We start from the raw sequence: 21,511 nt of genomic DNA, 5'->3' as shown, positions 1-21,511 counted from the left end.
TCAGCCCACTTTGATACTCCTAATTATAAATGATGGAAACTCTTATGTGTAAGATGAATAGGCCAATTTACTCTCTAACAACTCTTACACAAGAGTTTTGAGACTTAAAATTAGTGTGCACTAAGCTATAAAAAAAGTTGAGAGTGAGTGTAGCCGTGTAGGTATTATTGATCCCATAAATGGTGTTCAACCCACGTGTCATCTTCACACTTGAAGCCGCAAAAAAAGTCCGTTTTCTCTCCCAGCCGGGTCATGCTTTAAATTCATGTATCAATGTCCCAATGACTCTTTGTCGCATAAACATTAATTAAACAGAGCTCCCAAGAATGTCAGCTTGTGATGGAGCTTCTGCTTCTGCTTCTGTGAGGAGCCTAAAATTTAGTGAATTATCAGAGGAGGACACGCTCAGAATCACTGTGGATCTTGTAGCTGCTGCAAGGAGGAATCTTGGGTTCCTAAAATTCATTGCAGAATCTCCCTTTCTTCACCAAACTCCAGCCATTCTTGAATCCATTAGAAGGTTCTTCATTTCCTTGCTTACTACTTCAACTCTTTCATCTCATAATCTGGGAATTTATTTATTTATTTATTTTTTTATTATCTTTTTTTCCCATTTTATGATGATTCTGGGTTTGAGTTATGTGCAGATATGATCAGCTATGGATGCCCTTGATATATGACCTCACAAATGGATCCACACCCCCCATGATTCTCCCTCCTGTTGATATTGAATGGGTTTGGTTCTGTCACTCCTTAAACCCTGTAAGTTGTGCCAAAAGCTCAATCCATTCATCTGCATTTTTGTTTTTTTTTTTTAGAAAATCTTGGAAAATAAAAAAGAAGAATTTGCATTGATTTCTAGGGTTAAAATGAAAAATAAAGAAAGACAATAATTGAACCAAGATAAAAGCTACTTAGGCTTTCATGTAAGTTAGAAGTTAGTGGATGATTGTAAAGTTTCCAACTTTCCCTTCGCATTTTTATCTCAAACCAAAAAAATAAGTATATAAGATCTGCAAACTTGTTTTAATTTTTATTTTAATTTAGGGTTTAGTAGTATTGTTTCTGGGTGTTGATACTTGATAGAATAAATCTGATTTCAGGTCAGTTATAGGCAATATTGTGAGTCAAGATTCTCGAAAGTCATTGGAAAAGCCACCATTTTTAATGAAGAAAATGAAGATTATGCATTGAATAGATGCAGAGAAATTTGGCTTTCTAGGTACCCATCTGAGCCTTTTGAGAATGAATGTGATTCGAACATGGAAAACCGGGTTTCCACTGTTCAGGAAGATCTGCTGGAGGAAGTATCGAAGCAGAGATTTTTGTACACTAAATTTACAGAGCCGTATTGTTCTGAGATTGTATATCTCATAGCAGCAAGGCAGCGGTATAAAGGATTTTTGTATATGGTGCATAGATTCGCCGATAGCTGCCCCAAATTCGTGCCAACTTCAGATATTCTCCTAATGTGGTTGACCCATCAGGTCCGCTTTTAAGTTTTATCTTCCTCGTTGCATCTGAAACTTCATTTTAGCTCATGTATGGGTTTGCTCTAATTTGCCTTCGTTATAATTTCTTTGATTAAAAAAGAAAGAAAATAATGGAGGGGGCTGGGTGAGAATTGATTATTCATTTAGAACAAAGAAATCTTTTTTTTTTGAATGCTAGAACAAAGAAATCTACTTAATCCATTTTTAAAGATTTGATCTTGGCATTATCTGGGAAAAAGAATATGTCTTTATCTAATGACAGGTCAGTTGCACTAGAAGTTTGAACCAACTTGTCTAATTTGCAATGGCCTTCATTGACATTGGCGAGCTTTTAAAAATTAAACACTAAAGAATAAATTAATTGATTACGTTATTATAATAGAGTACTTGTAGTGGCCATAGTCATTTTCTCGGTAGTTGTTAACATATATGTTACAAAGTATATGTGATTTGTGGTAATTAGTATGGGTTTTGGTTTTTCTTTACCAGAGCTATCCGACAGTGTATGCATTTGATACCAAAGAGATAGAGAAAGAACTAATTAAAGTAGCGGGCACGTGGGAGGTTGCGAAGAAAGTAGAGATCGAAGAGACCAAGAAACTGTGGGAGAGGACGTTTGAACAACCATATGAGAAAGCGGGAGGCACAGCCGTTGGGAAGGATGTTATGGTCAAGTCTCCTATCCAATGGGAAGTCACGGGCACCGATGTCAACACGAAATACAAGTCCATGCTACCCAGATTCTTACTAGAGGTCAGTTTGATCACATTAACTGTTGGCTGTTAGCTGATTGTGTTAATTAGAGGGTATAACTAGTTGATAACATTAACTGTTGTAAAAAAGTGTTTGGTAAATTAGCTGTTAGCTGATAGCTGTTTGGTATTATTTCTTTTCTGAAACAGCTAATTGAAAAAGTTGCTTGGAGTAGCTTTTTGAATTTTAGCATTTTGGAGTTTATATATCTTACCTTATACTGCAGCTATGTGTAATGGTGAAACTAAGAACTAAAACCGGAATTGCGAAATGGAACATGTCGAAAGAGTTTTTACGACTACGATGTGTAAGATGCCACAAAGAGCTGAAAATGGATACACCCGTCTCCAACTTCACCTCAGACACATGGCACAAAGCCTGGCATCTCTACTGTGAATTTGGAACCAAAGGGATGATTCTCGAGCTTCGTAATCGTGGTGGCCGCTGCATTAAGGGAAGTAAGCTAACAGAAGGCGCAACGTTTCTTTGGAATGATTTATTACGGGCACCCTCTCTTTCTCTAGTAACGGAGTTGGATCAGAAAGTGAGGGTAGCTGCCTCGATCACTCCGCCCGTTCAAGCATCGTACTTGTTGAAATGTGTCCCGGATCGGGTTACAGATGATTCGGGGGCAATGATATCGGATGTTATTTTGAAGCTGAACCACTATCGACCTCAGGAAGGTCGATGGTTGTCTCGAACTGTCTTAGACCACGCGGGTAGAGAGTGTTTCATCGTTCGAGTAAGGTACAAGGCCAATTTCAATTCGTTTTGTTTTAATTTCATTGTCCTTTGTGTCTCTGGATATTACATATTTACATATTTACATACCCCTCGTGATTTCTCAACATCAATGGTAGAATCGGGGGAGGAATCTGGAGGAGAGGGGCGGAAACTCCATCAGCAGTGAAATGGGAGGACAGGATTATAGAAGTACGAGAAGGCTGTTGGTCATATGTTGCTGGCTCCATCGGGAGAGCTCCTGGTATGCAAGCGATGAATGCCATAAACATAGTTTTCGATGCTCTTTCTATGCTCAAAATTTTCACTTCCTTTCCTAATTGATCATGTTTTTTTGTTGGCATCTAGTGCAGAGAAAATTGTCGGGACTGCTACACCAAAGGAACCGCCTGAAGGATGCCATGCTTTATGGAACTTCTCTACGGGCAATAAGCTGTTAGTACAACGAGGATCATCAAATCACGGTTCACGTTTTGCTTTTAGTCTAACAAATCACCAACATCCAGATTCAACGGTACACTTAAAGAAAACGGAAAAAAAAAACATATCTTTGTCATTTCTTGATAGTTTTATAACTGTTACGAAACTGTCTTATAGAAAAGAGAATACAAAGCCCTATAAGTAGGTACTAGAAGACTACGAATAGGAAACAAGTTTTCATATGTCCTGCCTACCTAAAACCCTAAACTGTCTAATATATAGAGATTCTATATATCAAATATATATTCCATAACAATAACAATTAGTGAAATTGCAGCAGGTAAAGTTGGTTGAAGGGCGGAAGATGGAGTATGAAGTGAAGAAGTCTGGCTCGGGCATGGAAGTAGAGGATGAAAACGAGGATGGGTTTTTGACAGTTGTTAGGTTCTCGGAGGACAACCCGACAGGAAAAGCCACCGGGCTTCTAAACTGGAAGCTACTGACGCTAGAGTTTTCGCCCGAAGAAGATGCGGTGTTGCTACTTCTTCTGTGCATGTCCATAGTCAAAAGCGTGACGGAAATCAACAAGGAAGACATGGGGAGCCTGCTGATCAGGAGAAGAATAAAGGAAGCGAAACTAGGAAACAGAGATTGGGGCTCGGTCATTCTCCACCCTTCTTCGTATTCTCGTTCCCTTTCTTCCCCTCATGTTCAGCCTTGGTACTGGCACGCCAAGGCCGTGATGGGGTTGCAAGAACGAGATAAAGTCCCCCGGCCAACTGCTCCATTGCTGACATATTCCCAGGCGGAAGGAGGCGATAATTTGTACAAGCGCGGTATAATAAATTAAAATGGCATTCAAGAACCACTTGTAAGGTAAGAGATAGTTTGGTTTAACCACTTACTATGAACATAATATAAGGTAAAAGAGCCGTTACGGGCTTAGTTCACTGGTTCAGTAGGCAGCAGCTGCAGTGCGGGATTATGCTCAAAGTGGGCAGATCCCTTGTGTGCATCGGCATTTGGCCCTATCTGCTGAGCCACTGAGTTACCGTGATTTACATCTTCCCAAATACTCTGTTAGGCTGTAGGGGGCCCTTAGGATTGTGGATTCAACCTTTTGGGATAATATAATGTAAGAGAGTTTTGTTTCTTCTCAGTTGAGGCAAGCAAGAGATGGAAATGAGTAAGGTTGCAGCTTCAAGTGCTTGCTTCTAGGACCCTACCCAGGAGAACATTTCTACATTTTGGACATGATCTTTCTTGGAAAATTTATGAAAACTCTCTGATTGTTTTCAGCGAGTTTTCTGAAAAGGCTAGTTGAAAATTACTAATATTTATGCATATTTAAATAAAAATATTTTAAAATACAATGATATACATTTTTATATTTGCCCTATATTTGCATGATCTTAGGTTGTAATTTTTTGTTTCCGTAAAGGCCTCTTTTTTTTTTTTTTTTTTTTTTTTTTTTTTAAGGTACGTAAAGGCCTATTAAAAGCAAGAGAAATAATATTGTTTAGATTTAATGAGGTCATTTTATTGTTTGTGTGCACAGGATGTCTAAAATGCAGTGGAATGAATGAATTGATTTGGTTTTTATGGTAGGGTAGTGTCTCCAAAGTTAGATGGTTTATGGCATAGCCGCACAGGTCTAGTGTCATACTAAAATTTTTTAGCAATAATATTCAACAAATCAGTAAATAGTAAATGCATGAACATAATATATATATATATATATATATATATATATATATATATATATATATATATATATATATATATATATATATATATAGAGAGAGAGAGAGAGAGAGAGAGAGAGAGAGAGAGAGAGATCAGGTGCAGGAATAGCTTCACGTGCGGTTGTGCGATTGGACGCACATTAAACATTAAACTGACGCACTTTAAGTACACAACACACGCATATTAAGCATACAAACAAAACACCTTAAGAACACAAATCACGCACCTTAAGAACACCAACCACGCACCTTAAACACATAACAAAGCACATTAAGAACACAAATCATGCACCTAAGGTTTTAAAAATAGTTCACTTTAAGTTTCATATAACTGACGCACCTTAAGATGAAAACAACGCACATTAAGAAGGAAACTCACGCACTTAAGTTTCACCAACTACTCACATTAAGCACAAACTCACGCACCTTAAGCACAAAACTTACGCACCTTAAGTTTCAACAACTACTATCATTAAGTACACAACCCCACGCACCTTAAGCACAAATCTCACGCACCTTAAGCACAAACTCACGCACCATATATACAAAACTCACGCACCTTACTCACAAAAATCATGCACCTTACATTTGACCTAAATGTAAAAAATTATCAAAATGCCACTGCGTTTTTTATTTAGTTTTGGTAATCTAAATGTTGATTTAAGCAAAATCAATGGTTCTCCTTTCACCGCACAACCGCACCTGACACCCTCAACCGCACAGGAACCCATTTCTATAGATAGTTGAGTTCAGGTGCGACGACCCCTTCCCGTGAGGTCGTGCGCCGGTTTTCAGAATACACCAATAGTTAAGCAAGATAAACACCATCAACGTCAAGAAATGCACCACAAAAACACACACAAATTAGGTACGCATCACCAAATACACACCATTAGGTATGACTAAAAGCACCACACAGTGTTTGGAAATACACCATTAGTGGTAGAGAGTTATATGGTGTATTTTTTTTTGGTGTGTTGTGCATTTTTACATTTCATTGTTGTGTGTTTCTCTTACACTATTGGTGCATATTGTTAACACTGTTGGTGTATACTGAAACCGCCGCACGACATCACCTAACAACATAACCGCATATGATCATTATATATATATATATATATATATATATATATATATATATATATATATATATATATATATATATATATCTAAAAACATAATAAGTGTCAATACAAGTTATGTCCTTGATTTTTGTCCCTTTTTTATATGCTAATAAATATATACATTTTGCTTTAATTGTTGTACATTTAATTTATATTGGACAAAATCACCCTTACACCGTTATAACACCGTTAGTATTTAATATATCCACCAATCTTACCATACGCCTACATCTATCATATCTTTTTCCTATTTTTAGTTATCATTTTATTAAAATTATCATATAACAATTAATTTAATTATAAATTATATTTTAATTAAATATTTATATGAATATTATTTATATACATACATATTATATATATATATATATATATATATATATATATATATATATATATATATATATATATATATATATATATATATATATATATATATTGTTTTGATCACTATATTCAAATATATGATAATTCAAAAGTATCATCACTTTAAGGAATTGCGAAACATAATTTTAACTAATTTTTAAAATTTTGTTACTTAACAATATTTTAATATTGGGCATAGGTTTTCGCGCATCGCGCGTACAAAATGCTAGTATATATATATAAGGAGTGGTTCGGTGCGAAAAAAACTGCAGGTGAAACATGCGGATAAATCTTAGCCTTAGATCAAGTCCTCTTTAAAAAAAAAAAAATTGTCACCTACCATCTTCAACAATATATATGCACCGGAAGGCACAACAATGTGTATTGGTAGACAAAAATGTGCACGGAAAAGAAGAAAGATGTGAAACAATTATTGAAAAGACTAACTTTAATATAGAATCTTCAACACAAATCATAAACGACCATAAATAATAAACAAGTAAACAAGATTCAAGTCAAATTAGTAATTAGTGATCAAGATTAACTTATTTAAAAAAAAAAAAGAAGTTTGTCACCTCTGGAAAACTCAACAATGTGCTCTGAAAGGCTCAACGATTTGTAGTCCAAGGTAAAATAATATGCACTTCGAAGGCACAACAATATGCTCTGTACGCTCAGCAATGTACTCTGAAAGGTCAACAATGTGCACTTGAAGAAAATTAATGTGATCTGAAAGGCACATCAATCAGTGTGCTCTAGAAGACACAACATTGTGCTCTGAAGTGTACAACATTGTGCTTTGCAAGAAGAAAAAAAAAATGATATGAAAGATTAAAAAAAAAAATTAACTTATACAAAATTACAATAATGTCACCACATTTTTTTTTAAAAAAAAAATAACTTCATTATGACCCTTGATCTAGACTGAATCAATGGATGATATTAAACCTTATTTTTCATCTAAGAGAACCGTTTCACCTAATCCGTTATATATATATATATATATATATATATATATATATATATATATATATATATATATATATATATATATATATTAAGAAGAGAGTTTCAACTTTTGGTTAGGGGATCTGATTTCATTAATTAATTAATGTCTTATGGCTAATCAGTTTGTGATATTAATTTATTTGAACTTATTTGTGTCCAATAATGGGTATTGTGAATTAGTTATAATTTTGACTTAAAAGCCTACAACTGCTACTGAAAAATAGCTTTGGGTGAAGCCTTTTTTTTTTTTTTTTACCTAGTCTACAAGTACGTTAATCAGTTTAAATTATTTATAGCTAACCGATTCAATACAAGAAGCCCAATAGATAATTCTATGAGAATTAGTTATAAGTTGCCAATTATTCAAAAGGGTAAGTTGGTTTTACTATTTGATTGCAAAAATGTTGTTGATAAAAAAGGTTACTCATACTCTGCAAGAAAAGAAGCGAATAATTAATTATGTTGATTATTTAGTAAATTTAAAACAAACAAGTAATTGGCAAACAGTGGTGATATATAATCTATCTATAATTGACCGTAAATATGTTACCAGATAATATTTATGTATAAGTGAACAGAGACAAATTGTATTATTATGTTTAGAGTACAATATTTTCATAGAGTCCCCCTCTCATGTGACATGGGTTCATCCTTTATACTATAAACTTGTAAGTTGTAACGGTTACAATAATTGCACAATGGCCTCCTATTATATCCCTCGGCTGGCTCCTTAGTAATTATTGTGCGCTCCCCTCCATAATTGTGTTGGCCCTCCATAAATTCCTACGATGCTCCTAATAACTACTCTCTGCTTGGCCATTACAGTGTGTTAATTTCTTTGACTTCTCAAGTTAGATCAATAGCACCGAGTCAGGGGTACGATCCAGTGCCCTGCCTAATTAACCTGTCACCAGCCCCCCTACTCTTGAACTGCGAGCGTAGTGGAGTCAGCTAGGGAGTAATGATAGTGTATGCTCATTGAATATCCCCTAACCAGCCTCTCTGTCCGCAGAGTACGAGTGTAAAGAAGTGGGACGAGTAGAAATTTTATTATTTCATTTTTTATGTTGAGATTAACAAGAACAAGAAAAATAATAATGGCAGAAAAGTAAAGAAGACAAGATTTACGTGGTTCGGCAATGTGCCTACATCCACGGGAGTGAAAGTATTCTCTTATTATTTGTGATGGTGTCCTAGGTGATGAGATACATTGATTATATTTATAGGCATATAATCTCCCTTTCACTCCTATTCCTTATATGAGACAAACTCATATTCCTAATCCTTATATGAGACAAACACAACAAATCTCCACCTTGGCGAATATGCTCTCTAGGAGAAAAAGATAACTCAACAAATCTCTACCTTGGCGAATAAGCCCTTTAGGAGAAAATACTTATCTAACCATCTCCACCTTCGCAAATAAGCCCTTTAGGAGAAAAAACTCATCTCATAGTCTCCCTGGATTAGGACCACCATGTTCATTTAACATCTGGAAACACCCAACAAGTCCAAACAGTGTTTGAACTTGTCACTAGTAACTGCCTTTGTCAACATGTCTGCTGCATTCTCACTTGTATGAATTTTCTGCAACAAAATCTCACCAGAAGCAACCAACTCTCTGACCTTATGAAACCTTACATCAATATGTTTGGTTCTGACATGGTATACTTGATTTTTAGCTAAGAAAATGGCACTTTGATTGTCACAGTGTAATTGAACTCCATCTTGCTCAATACCCAACTCCTTAATCAAACCTGAAAGCCACAAAGCCTCTTTAGCTACCTCAGTCACAGCCATGTATTCTGCTTCAGTTGTAGACAAAGCTACAATTGACTGAACTGATGATCTCCAACAAACAGGACCACCCCCAAGAGTAAAAACATACCCTGTCGTAGACCGTCTATTATCCATGTCACCAGCATAATCAGAATCCACATATCCCATGAGTACATGCTCATTCTGTTGACTCCTAAATACAATACCATGCTCCATAGTGCCCCTTAAGTACCGGAGAATCCATTTAACTGCTTCCCAATGCTGCTTCCCAGGTTTAGACATGTACTTACTAACTTGGCTAACAGCATGAGCCAAATCAGGTCGAGTACAAACCATTGCATACATTAAACAGCCAACTGCACTAGCATAAGGAACCTTTGCCATATTTTCAATCTCACTAACTGTTTGGGGACACTGATTGGAAGAGAGTTTAAAATGATTAGCCAAAGGGGTACTAACCGGTTTAGACTTATTCATCCCAAACCTGTCAAGAATTTTCTCTATATAACTCTGTTGAGTTAGCCACAACTTTCTTGCACCTCTATCCCTGTGAATTTCCATGCCAAGAATTTTCTGTGCAACTCCTAAGTCTTTCATATCAAATTCCTGACCCAACAAAACTTTCAATGCAGCAATATCATTCATACTCTTAGCAGCGATCAACATATCATCCACATACAGTAACAGAAAAATAAAAGAACCATCACCAAGGCTTTTAACATAGACACAACAATCATACTCACAACGTGTATAGCCAATTTGAATCATGTAAGCATCGAACCGCTTGTACCACTGCCGTGGAGCCTGTTTCAGCCCATACAAAGACCTCTTGAGTCGACAAACCAGGTGCTCACCTCCAGGTTTAACAAACCCTTCAGGTTGCTTCATGTAAATTTGCTCATCTAAATCACCATGTAAAAAAGCAGTTTTCACATCCATTTGTTCCAAATGCAAATCCCAAATGGCTACCAAAGCAAGTACTAATCTGATAGAAGTATGTCTAACAACAGGAGAGAAAACCTCATCATAATCTATCCCCTTCTGTTGAGACAAACTCATATTCCTAATCCATATATGAGACAAACTCAACATTTTATAATAATAATTTTTAATTTTTTTTTTGTTGCCGGGAACGAGGCACGGGCTCGGCCATGGTAGAGGCCTTGGCCGAGGACTGCCTCAGCCACTATGGTCGAGGATGGCCTTAGCCACCATGGCCAAGGAATTCCTCGGCCATGGTAGGGGCTGAGGCGCAGCCTCAGCTGGTGGCCGAGGACTACCTCAGCCATGTCAAAGGTCGAGGCACAGCCTCGACTGGTAGCAGAGACTGAGGACGGCCTCGGCTATGCGTTTATTTTTTTTTATTGATTTGTTTTTTTTTTTAATTTTATTTATTTATTGTTTTGTTTTTTTTCCGGTGTTTATAGCTCACTTTGGTCAGCCGTGGACTCGGTTAAAGGTCAGCTCTTCCATAGGGTAGTGAGCGAGGTCAGACCCTGTACTGGCCCTTAGGGTATAGCGTTTTCGTAACCAAGCTTTGAGCTTGACCAAGAAAATGTCCATCCGTCGAGTAGCTAGCGGGATTGGATCCCGTGCCGGCCCTTAGGGAATAGAGTGTGTGAGGACATGCCTCATTCAAATGAGTACGAGGACACGACCTCAGCCTCCCTTCTTTGTTTCTGGCCTCGGTCATGGTGGATGAGGACAGGCTTCCTACTATACTAACACAAAGGGTTCCGTGGACAAGAGTATAAACATTTTTTTTTATTCAACAAAATTTATCATGGCGGACCATGACCAATAGTTGCATCAATAATCTTATTGTTTCTTATGTGTTTTAGCGATAACATATTTTTTGCGTTTCGCGGGTTCCTCCTCTAACTCCTTTTCTCTTTCTTCCATGATCTAATTGTACCCCCTCTTTTTTGTGTCAGAGGTGGATGGCTCGGGGCTCTCTCCCTTTCACCATACGTTTTTAGGTTGGCCTTGTTGATGGTGTTGTTGTTATTGCATTGGATGCTTCACAAATTGAGTGAAGTATCCCATCTGAATGAGCTCCTCTATTTGTCTCTTCAGAACGTGACACTCGTTAGTATCGTGGCCAACCTACCGATGAAACCGACAATATTTGGTTTGGTCTACCTTAGGGGAAATTAAACTTTCATGCACTCATCTGGGAACTGCACCATCACTATCTCCTCGGCTTGGTCCAGGATTACGCCAACCAGATGGATCAGTGGGGTTAAATAACGCAAGGGGATCAAACGGGGTCCTCCTGAGGATTGATCTCTACTTCCCTTATTTGATGGAGCCGAGCCTGACACCTGGTTGGTTGGAACCATTTTATCGGACTTTCCCCCTGCCTTGCCTTCCTCCTCTTCTCTCTTCTTATTATCGGCTTCCTCTACTTCTGCGTAGCGGTTGACCGTCCTTGATCATTAGATCATTGTTGTTATTGTTATTATTATTATATATAACAAATCATATGTTCATTTTCAAGAAAATGAACCAAACAGGAAAAATAATGTAATTTCTTAATTTTCAACCAAACAGAAAAAGACAATTTTCTTATATTCAACCAAACACTAGAAAGTTAAAATATTTTATAAAAAATAAGTCATTTTTTGGAAAATATTTTTCAGGTTTTCGAACCGACCCTTAATTTTGTTTCATCACATTTTTAACTTTCATTTACTTGTTACAATTAATATGTCATTTAAATTCCACCAATAATCAAGAGGAGTAACATGTAATTTCATCATTCAATTATAAGAGTTTACAGAAGAGAGATAAAATATGTAATAGAACAAGATGCTTGAATGATAAAATTATATGTTAACCATTTTTATTAAACGATTGAATGATACAAATGTAAATCAAGGACTAATTGTGGCTAACAAATAAAAGTTAGAATGTAATTAGACAAAATTAAAAAAAAAAAAAAAGACTAAATATAGCAATGTCACAATAATCAATACCTAAAATTGAATTTTGCTCTTTGACTAACCGTACACAATTAAATAACCTATTAAAAAAAAAAAACAATTTTCTCTAAACATAATAGAAAATAACGGAGTTCTTTTTTCTTTTATGAACTTAATTAATTATGAAAGCAGACTAAAATCACCTAAAATTTTGCATTTATCTAACTAGGAGCTAATGAATTAATGAACCGTACACAATATTAAGCTAAGGTAGAAAAAGAAATTTTCTAAATTATATTTGGATGGATCGTAGAAGCGTATTGCAGTACGTGATGGTTGACATGCAATGCATGGTTCTCAACATCATGCAATCACCTTTTCTTTTTCTTTTTTTCTTTTTTTTTTTGGAAAATGGGTCAACAACGTAGATACCACTCAATTTTGCTTGTCTTTGATTGGATGTGATAAGCTATCCAATATGGATGGGGTGCGTTTGCAAGAGATTTTGCATCGATTGCTTATCATCTTTACTTCGCAATAATTATCATTCATCTTTTTAAGAAAATGAAATTATTAATGATTTAATAGGTATATTTATAGTACAAATAACTCATTATTAGTTGTTATGAATCCATTGACAAAATGTAAAGAGTGAGATAACATTTACCAAGAAAGATGACTCTGGCCCAACTCATGGTTACAAGATTATTGAATAATCATACTGATTTCAGGTTCGATCTGTGCATTCTTGGCCTAATTCGTCAAACTGATTAAGGCAATCAAATAGTAACAGTGCGTCAGGAGCTAAGCAAAGCTGGGAGCGATTGTACTAAGCGCAAGACACTTATTATAGCACCGCCTTATTAAGAAGCAGCAGTTATGGAGGCCAACACACTTATGAAGGAGAAACACAATTATTAGAAGGTAGTTGTGCTCATTATTATAATTGTTATACTCAATAGCCATTGTATAGTATAAAACCTTAGGCCATGTGATAGCAAGGGGGATACGCTCAATCTTGTACTAAGAACTTAAGAAATACAACTTGTCTTTCTTTACTTACGCACTAACATTTTCAGTAACATTTCTTACCGTCATTGGTGCTTTCATTGAGAGTTTGCTATGAACTCTCAAGCAGGCTATCATATACGTCTTTCTTTCTCATCAACAAGCTCTGAGCAATGGCACGATATGGATCATGCAACTCCCATGGTTCCTGCAGCATGAACCCCAATGACAACGCTAGTGGACACGATCGATCGACAAACTCACATGATCTCTACGACCAACTCTATAACAATCATGGTAGAAAGGAGCAAGGGCTCAGAGCACCATTTCCGCTTCGCCTATGGACCTCCAAGCAAGTATCTAAGCCATTCAGCAAGTAGCAGCGGAAAACTAACTCACTTGGTGGCAGGGGTGCAGAACCTGGTTTCCCTGCTGCCACTCTAATATGAAGTTGAGGTGATATCATCGCGACATGAGAGAACCCAACAACGAGAAGGAACCCAAGGAAGAAGAGCTAGGGGCCAATGCCAACGTACGGAAATGAGGGTGAGGGTGTTTAATGAGGTGGGTTAGCTGGACGACCGCCGGTTCCAGGCCCGTACTGGAACGGTTGGGCAAAAGTGTGTCGGACTAGGAGAGGTTAGGGTCACACTAGGGGCCAATGGGTCATCAACTAGGCTTGAACATTCCTAACACTTAGAAAGGATATGTGACTCGAGTGGGCCAACCTCACGCAAGTTCAGTGTACAAAGACCAACCTTGAGCGGGCAAGATGATGTGATCAAGTACCTGAAAAAAAAAAAGATTAAAAAATTAGAGAAGAGAGTAGAGGCAAGGAGCAATCACACAAACCTAAAGTAAGGATGACAACATCATTTACTCTATGTATAATAGATGCTCCCTCCCTAAAGACCATAGGCTTCCGGACATCAAGGCCTACACTGGGGCCTCTAACCCGCGTGTACATATGACAAGGTATAAAGCGACTATGGTGATAACATGACATAAAATTAGTTCAACACAATTCCAGATGGGTTAATACAAAGTTTTGTCGAGCAGTCAAACAACTTCTTGATGTATTTCTCTAACAACATTCAGTGCAAGAAACACTTTGCTTATTTGTGTACTATCAGACAAACCAAAGGAGAAAGTCTAAGGGACTTTGTAGCTTGATGGAAGAAAGAAGTGAACAATTTGTATGATTTTGATGAGAAAGTAGCTGTTATATTTTTCACCCGGGCACTGAGGTTGGGAGAATTCTACAAACGCTTGAACACTAGTTATTCTTGGTCTTATGGCGAGTTGATGAGGATGGCTAACCATTTCACTAAATTAAAGCAAAGGAGACCAATAAGAAGAAGAGGAAGGAAAGGCAGGAGGAAAGTCTGAGAAAATGACTCTAACCAACCAAGTGTCTGGCTCGGCTTCATCAAAGAAGGGAAGTAGAGATGAGGATAGTCTAATTTTCAAATGAATGCATGAAAGTCTCTTCGAAGGTGGACCAAAGTAATAAATATTGTCGACTCCACCGCCAGATTGGGGACAACATTCACGAGTGCAACATTTCGAAGAGACAAATAGAAGAACTCATTCAACGGGGATATTTTTGTGAGTTTGTGAAGCTCTAGGACAACAACACCAATATCAGCAGTAGGGCCGAAACGGATTACGACTATAGTGTTTAAGCACTCAAACATATAGTCCGATGAACTAGAACAACGGGCAAGCACTTCAACCTTTTATGGAAGTGTTAGCAGAGTTTTTTGTAAGAAAAGAGTTGAGAGTGGAAGGGAGAAGCTGACATTTTCCACAAAAAGTATTACATTTTTCGTTATCAGTAACAAACATTTTATTCCTGATTAGTATTACATTTGAGCATATAAGTATGACATTCGCATGTTGATCTGACCCGACTCGACCCGTCTCACCAATTATATGGTAATTCTCATTTTCTTCTTCCGTGTAACCAACTGCAAAGGCTTCTCCGTCCATATTTGGACGAAGAATAAGCCACGACAATTGTGCTCCATTCAAATCCGGCTTCTCTAGTTCTCCGTCGCCGGAATTTTGTTTTCTTGTTTTTTTTTTAAAAAAAATTTTAGTTTTTTTTTTTTTTTTTTTTAATGAGATGCCATTGACCTATTGGTTACCTTTTGGTAACCTATTAAATATGTGAATTGCACAATTTTAACATGTTTAAGGGTCTAATTGGAGATTTTTTAGTTCAAGGGTGTAAGTGCACTTTAGTATATAGTTGGAGGGTCTATTTGACCCTTATCCCAGAAATTAATAATAAAATAGAAAGTATCTCCCTTAATAGGACGTTTGGTTGGAATGAATGAATTAAGGGAGAAGGAATTGTTATTCGTGGGAAAAGAATAATGTGAGAATAAAGTAAGAATTCAAATTACATTTTTTGGTAGGGATGAATAGAATTATTGTGAATGAGAAGATAAGAAGTGGTATAAAGACTAAAATGTTGTAATAATAATACTAATAATAATCAAGGGTAAAAAAAAAAAAGTATTTTTCTTCCTTTTTCCCTTTCATTTTCCTATTGAATTGCAATTCATATGGGGGAGGGTATGAATTGCAATTCAACAAAATGAGGGAATTGCAATTCCCTCCAACCAAACACTATAATTTGAGTGACTAAATAATTATGTTGTAATTAAATTGCAATTACATCCAACCAAACAACCCATAAAAATTGAAAAATACTTCATATATTTCCAAAAACTTACTCTAATTTGTGTTCAAATTTGATTAGAGGAATAAAAAAAGAAATAGATAAAAATCATGACCCCCTATAAAATTGAGTAATCAAAACATGTCAAATCATATATAGTAGAAAATGAAAGTAGGAATTGGAAATACAAGTAGAATTACTTATAAAAATTAAAACGTATGTATGTCTTAATAAGAGCATCCACATTAGTAGCTCAAGTGGAGTTATTTCTACAATAAATCACTCAAGCCAAAGATAATACTTGATGTGGGAATGGGTTATTTGGAAAAGAATGAGCATGCAAAATGTGGTTTAATGTCAGAAATTTTTTTAAAAATAATAATAATAATAAAGCAGTGAGACGCAGTTGTGTCTCACCGCCCACCCAGCGGGCGCGCGTGCTACACCCGCCCGCATAATTCTGGTCGTTGCTGGCCGAGCAACGGCCAGAATTGTATCCATTGCCAGCAACGGCTACATTTCCGGCTCTTGCTGGCAACGGTTAACCTTTTTTTAAAATAATAAAAGTAATATATATGTTTCTATAAATACCATTAGTCTTCGCAATTTTTTCACATTTTATCCTTCCTCAATTCATTCATATTATTCTCTCCATTTCTACTCAATTCCTTTTATCATAATGGAAAAAGACAATTCTATCAATCCAAATTTACAATTCAATTTTCCTTTTTCTCAACCATCTTCTCAAAATTGTCAATTTCAAACAAGTTTTCAATTTTCACCAAATTTTTATTTTTAATCGCTTTGTAATTGATTAATATTAAATCGCGTTGTAGTTTAATTTTTAAGTAATTAGTTTTAATTATCATTTTATTTTATTTTATAATTACCGTATGAATTTGTATAGTATAGCTAACTTTTTATTATTTTCTTTTATTTTGTTTTACCATTCCATTTTGAATTCTCATTTTTACGCATATACAGTATGCATGTTTCTATTTCTTATTAAAATTAAAATATAAATAAAATAGATAAAGAAATAATTAAAATATAGTAGGTTAAATGATAAGTCTACAAATAACTCATAAAAAAATTAAAATTAATGTAAATAAAAAATTTTATGACTCAATAAAATAATTGAGGATGAGGTGGATGCTCGAGTCCACAAATAAGTCACAAATAACCCAATTGATAAGGTTGTCTTAGTGAAAACCAAATATCAGTGGGACACTACTGGGACATAGTGGGGAATCCTGTTCTAGAAATGGAAGGACAAATTGCCGGGGAGTGGTCCCCACGCACCACATCACCCGTCAGATTTCGCGGAATATTTACTTTTACTTCAAAAAAAAAAAAAAAAAACATATTTGCGGAAGAATGTACGGTTGCGGATAGGTACGGTCTCTCCGCACGTTAGCTGGTCTCCCACGCCAGCTGTGACAATTTCAACTCATCTCTACTTTATTGCATCGCTAATGTTTTCACATTTTACTTTTTATATTACCATAATATATTTTTATTTTTTTGAGAAGGAATAATATATTTTTATTAATTCTCTAAAATAAATTATTATTTTTTTATTCTTTTCTCCCATGAAATTAAATATATTAAGTTAATAGTTAATACTAGCTGAAGTCCTTCACAAGGCTCAAAACCTAGACCTCCCACATAGGGGAGCAATCTGATACCAATGAACCACAAGCCACTTAGTGTCCTTCAAATATAGTGATACACTCACAATGTCACATTTAATTTTAAAATTTTAATTTAATCACCCTTGAGCCATGATCCTTTAACTTTCAAGTTATACCATTAATGATATTTCAATTTTCAAGTTAACCACTCATAATTCTCTAACTTTCAAATTTTTAATCAGCTCTGATCCTAATTTTATCATTACTTAAACTAATATAAGGATATGACTGGTTAAATTTGAAATTTAAAAGATCACGAGTCATTAAATTAAAATTTTGAAACTAAACTTGATAATGTCACTATATTCGGAGGATCTTAATTAATATATTAATACATGTTTACAATACTATATAAAATTATAAGAGACTCGATTAAAAATGTGTTACAGGTATTAAAAATTAAACTGGTGACTTTATATTTACTAAAACTATCTGCAATGGACACACCAAATCACCAAAACGGTAAAAAAAAATAGTGTAAATGATCTCCAAAGAACACACATCCCACCAAATATTTGGTGAGACATGAACAGTGCATCACCAAATTTTTTGATGCATTGTTCATCTCACACCAAATTGGTGTTGTTTTTTTTATTCCCAAATTACTCTTTGTTTTTATTTATAAATTTTATATTATTGAAAATAAATTATATCATTTAGAAGAGCTTATCAACACGATTAAAATAAAATTAATATTATACATTGAATAATTAAAAATTAAACTATATAAAGCATAAATTTAATAAAATTAAAGCAAATTAAATCTAAAATTACTTTAAACAAAATTAACATAATATTTGCATTATAATTATATTTTATATTAAAATATTTAAAGATAAATATAATTTATGAGAAAATAAATTATTTTAGTGAAAAAATAAAATTTGGTGTAATGAGTTAGAAATGAAAAAAATTTAATATAAAAATATACTAGGAATATTTTTTTGGTGTAAAATTTAATGGAAAATACTTGGTGCACTCGCATTTTATACTCCCAACTTGTACTCTTTCTCACATGTTCTTGATGTAGAGATTTTTCTGTGAACCCACATGTTGAAAATAACCAATTCAAGTTTGCCACTTCAGGGAGTACAAATGAGGGAGTACAATTTGAGAGTCTGTTGTAGAATTCAAATTTAATACAGAATTTTGTGTAGATGCATATCATTTCCCTGTCACAATCACCCTTATGTCCCTATGGCTATGCTGCGTTTGAGCCGTGAACGTAGTACATTATCTGTACTCAGATCTGACGCTATTGGTCTTTGCATCTTCACCCTTGGTTTCTGATCAGGACAACCATTCTAGGGTCTAGATTTGTTTGACTTCAAATCCGTGATCCATGTTTGATATAGTGGTCCAATTTCAGATCTGACGCTATCCGGTTAGACACAAGTTTTTTTTTTCCGTAATCCGTATTATTTTCAAATTTACTTTTATGATCGACATTAATTTAATCAGATTTAGCATTTTAATTTTAAATTTTAAAAAATAAAATAATGTTGGTTCCAAAGTAAATGGAATTTAATTGATTTCTAAAATTTTGAAGAATAAACGTAAGTAATTTATTTTGTGGAAAAATATTGTCTAGCTCAAATTCATAGAAAAATTAATTAAAAAAATTCCTATTGTACTTGTCATTTTGGTTTGATTGCACTTGGATGAATTAATTATATTTTCGTATCTCGTCGAGTAAGTTCAATTGTTATGTAGTGGATTACGGTCAACACATCGCTTTGTAGATCATGATAATCGAATAAAATTGTAGTAGAATTAAAAAAAAAATGACATTTTAGTGTTACAATAATGAAAGTGTGTAGAAAATGAAACTAAAAAACATAGCACATTATTATCAAATAAAACTATAGTATAATTAAAATGATATTTTAGTATTGCTATAATGAAACTAGTGTGCGTGAAAAATGAAACTAAAATCTAAAGTCATACAATAACATATATTGTCAAATGACTTGAAGTGCAATTAAAATAATACTTCAACATTACTATAATTAAACTAGTATGTGTAAAAAATAAAATAAAATAAAAAAGAGCTCAAGCAATAATGTATATTATCAAATGAAACTATAGTAGAATTAAAATAATACTTTAATATTGCTATAATGAAACTAGTATAGAAAGAAAATGAAACTAGAATACATAATAATGTTGTCAAATGAAACTGAAGTGTAATTAAAATGATATATATATTATGGTCATGATTGCAGTAGGCGCTAAGCGCTAGTCGAGCGTCTGGGCAGCGCCTAGCGCTTAGGCAGTCTAGGCGGCGCTTGGCGAGAGCCAAAAAAATAGTGGCAGTCTTGCAGTTTGACAATTTTAATGAGGATGTTTTCAACATTAAATCAAATAACACATCCAAATAAATGAAATAATGATAATTCATAAGTCATAATATCAAAACAATAGAGTAAATACTCAAAATGGCCCCTCGACTATAGCTAAATTCACAAATTGGTCCTCAACTTTCAATTTCACCTAATTAAGTCCTTAACTTTGCAATTTTGACACGATTTGGTCCTCCATCTAATTGACCGTTTGTTGACCGTGATCGACGATCTCCAGAAGAACCTTCAGCTCTCGTCGGAGCACGTGAAGGCCTCCAGGATGACGTTGCACCGGTTCGAAAACACGTCGTCTTCTTCGCTCTGGTACGAATTCAACTACATTGAATCCAAATGGAGGATGAAGAAGGTGACTGGGTTTGGTAGACTGCTTTCGACAGTGGATTCAAATGTAACAGTGCGGTCTGAAAATGCAACCGAAACCTTAAAAAACCGACGATGGACCATGAAATTACATATATATCTCAAAAATCACAGTCAACAAACGGTCAAATAGACAGAGGACCAAATTGTGTTAAAATTACAAAGTTAAGGACTTAATTGGGTGAAATTGAAAGTTGAGGACCAATTTGTGAATTTAGCTATAGTCGAGGGACCATTTTGGGTATTTACTCAAAACAATATTAAAAATTAAAAATACTCAAATACTTCAATCATCTAAAGATTCAAAGTATCAAACTAGTATACGGGTATATATATAATGAAAAAAGAATAGCAAGGCCGAGCTGACCGGGTTAACTCGATCGAAATGAACGAGTTAACTTGGCCAAGTTAGACGCTAGGCGGCCAAGTCGGCTGAGTTAGGCGCTACGCGGACGCCTATGAGGGAAATCGCCACAATCTAGGGGCGCCTAGACCGATTTTTGCAACAGTGATTATGGTCAATGTTGTTACATAGGGTGTGTTTGGTTCGCACATGGGAATCGGAATCAGAATGTGTATCAAATACTTGGTAAAGGTAATGAGTTTTGGTGAAAGTATTTAACATGTTTGGTAATAGGGTGGAATGAGAATGGTTACTAATAGTAGTGTTTGAGAATGAATAAGAGAATGAAACCTTATTGATGGGGTATGAATTTTTCAATTGATGGGGTATTCAAAACCCATAGTAGCATTCTAAAAACCTATCAACTAAATAATAACAATCACTTTCGTACCCATTTCTATGGGCAAAATTCATTAATTAAATACACCCATAGATTATGTTTCACAATAAAATTTGCTCATTGTAAAATGAAACTGAAATGTAACTAAATTATATTATACATTATGGTCAATGTTACATAAATCATGTTCTACAATAAAATTTGCCGAGTAAGCTAGGACCTTATTCCCTAGATTTTTTTTTTTTGAAAAGTTATTATCAACGTGACGTCGTGACTTATCAAAGCTTGACCCCTTATTATT

General features: G+C 35.0%; 1 protein-coding gene and 1 long non-coding RNA gene across 4 annotated transcripts; one reads left to right on the top strand and one right to left on the bottom strand.

The window, feature by feature from the left end:
* Window positions 1–221: 221 nt before the first annotated feature.
* Window positions 222–4,797, top strand: LOC109182291. 3 transcript variants are annotated; one of them, XM_019332425.1, is made up of 9 exons: window positions 222–520; window positions 648–762; window positions 1,104–1,487; window positions 1,983–2,246; window positions 2,473–2,993; window positions 3,107–3,231; window positions 3,341–3,501; window positions 3,748–4,283; window positions 4,568–4,797. In XM_019332425.1, exons 1-8 carry the CDS (start codon window positions 327–329, stop codon window positions 4,255–4,257), a joined length of 2,274 nt encoding a protein of 757 aa, XP_019187970.1. In that variant the 5' UTR covers window positions 222–326; the 3' UTR covers window positions 4,258–4,283; window positions 4,568–4,797. The 3 variants fall into 3 exon arrangements, with proteins under 3 accessions (XP_019187970.1, XP_019187971.1, XP_019187969.1); XM_019332424.1 differs by having other exon boundaries at window positions 225–520; window positions 3,745–4,283; XM_019332426.1 differs by lacking the exon at window positions 3,107–3,231 and having other exon boundaries at window positions 224–520; window positions 3,336–3,501; window positions 3,745–4,283.
* Window positions 4,290–13,863, bottom strand: LOC109182292. Its single transcript, XR_002054358.1, has 3 exons — window positions 13,852–13,863; window positions 9,724–9,727; window positions 4,290–4,376 (listed from the first exon to the last, which is right to left on the bottom strand). It is a non-coding gene; the product is annotated as an uncharacterized LOC109182292 (long non-coding RNA).
* Between the last annotated feature and the right edge of the window lie 7,648 nt (window positions 13,864–21,511).

Source organism: Ipomoea nil, unplaced genomic scaffold, assembly GCF_001879475.1.
Source record: "Ipomoea nil cultivar Tokyo-kokei standard unplaced genomic scaffold, Asagao_1.1 scaffold1043, whole genome shotgun sequence".
NCBI lineage: Eukaryota > Viridiplantae > Streptophyta > Magnoliopsida > Solanales > Convolvulaceae > Ipomoea > Ipomoea nil.
Note: the sequence above shows the minus strand (reverse complement) of the source record. Positions and strands in the feature narration are given on the sequence as shown.

What these genes read in the sequence shown, in the direction of transcription:
- LOC109182291 (XM_019332424.1), top strand. Translation starts at nt 327, where the DNA reads ATGTCAGCTTGTGATGGAGCTTCTGCTTCTGCTTCTGTGAGGAGCCTA. An exon ending in CTCCATCGGGAGAGCTCCTG is followed by an intron (nt 3,232 to 3,340) that starts GTATGCAAGCGA and finishes CATCTAGTGCAG; the next exon opens with AGAAAATTGTCGGGACTGCT. An exon ending in ACCAACATCCAGATTCAACG is followed by an intron (nt 3,502 to 3,744) that starts GTACACTTAAAG and finishes GTGAAATTGCAG; the next exon opens with CAGGTAAAGTTGGTTGAAGG.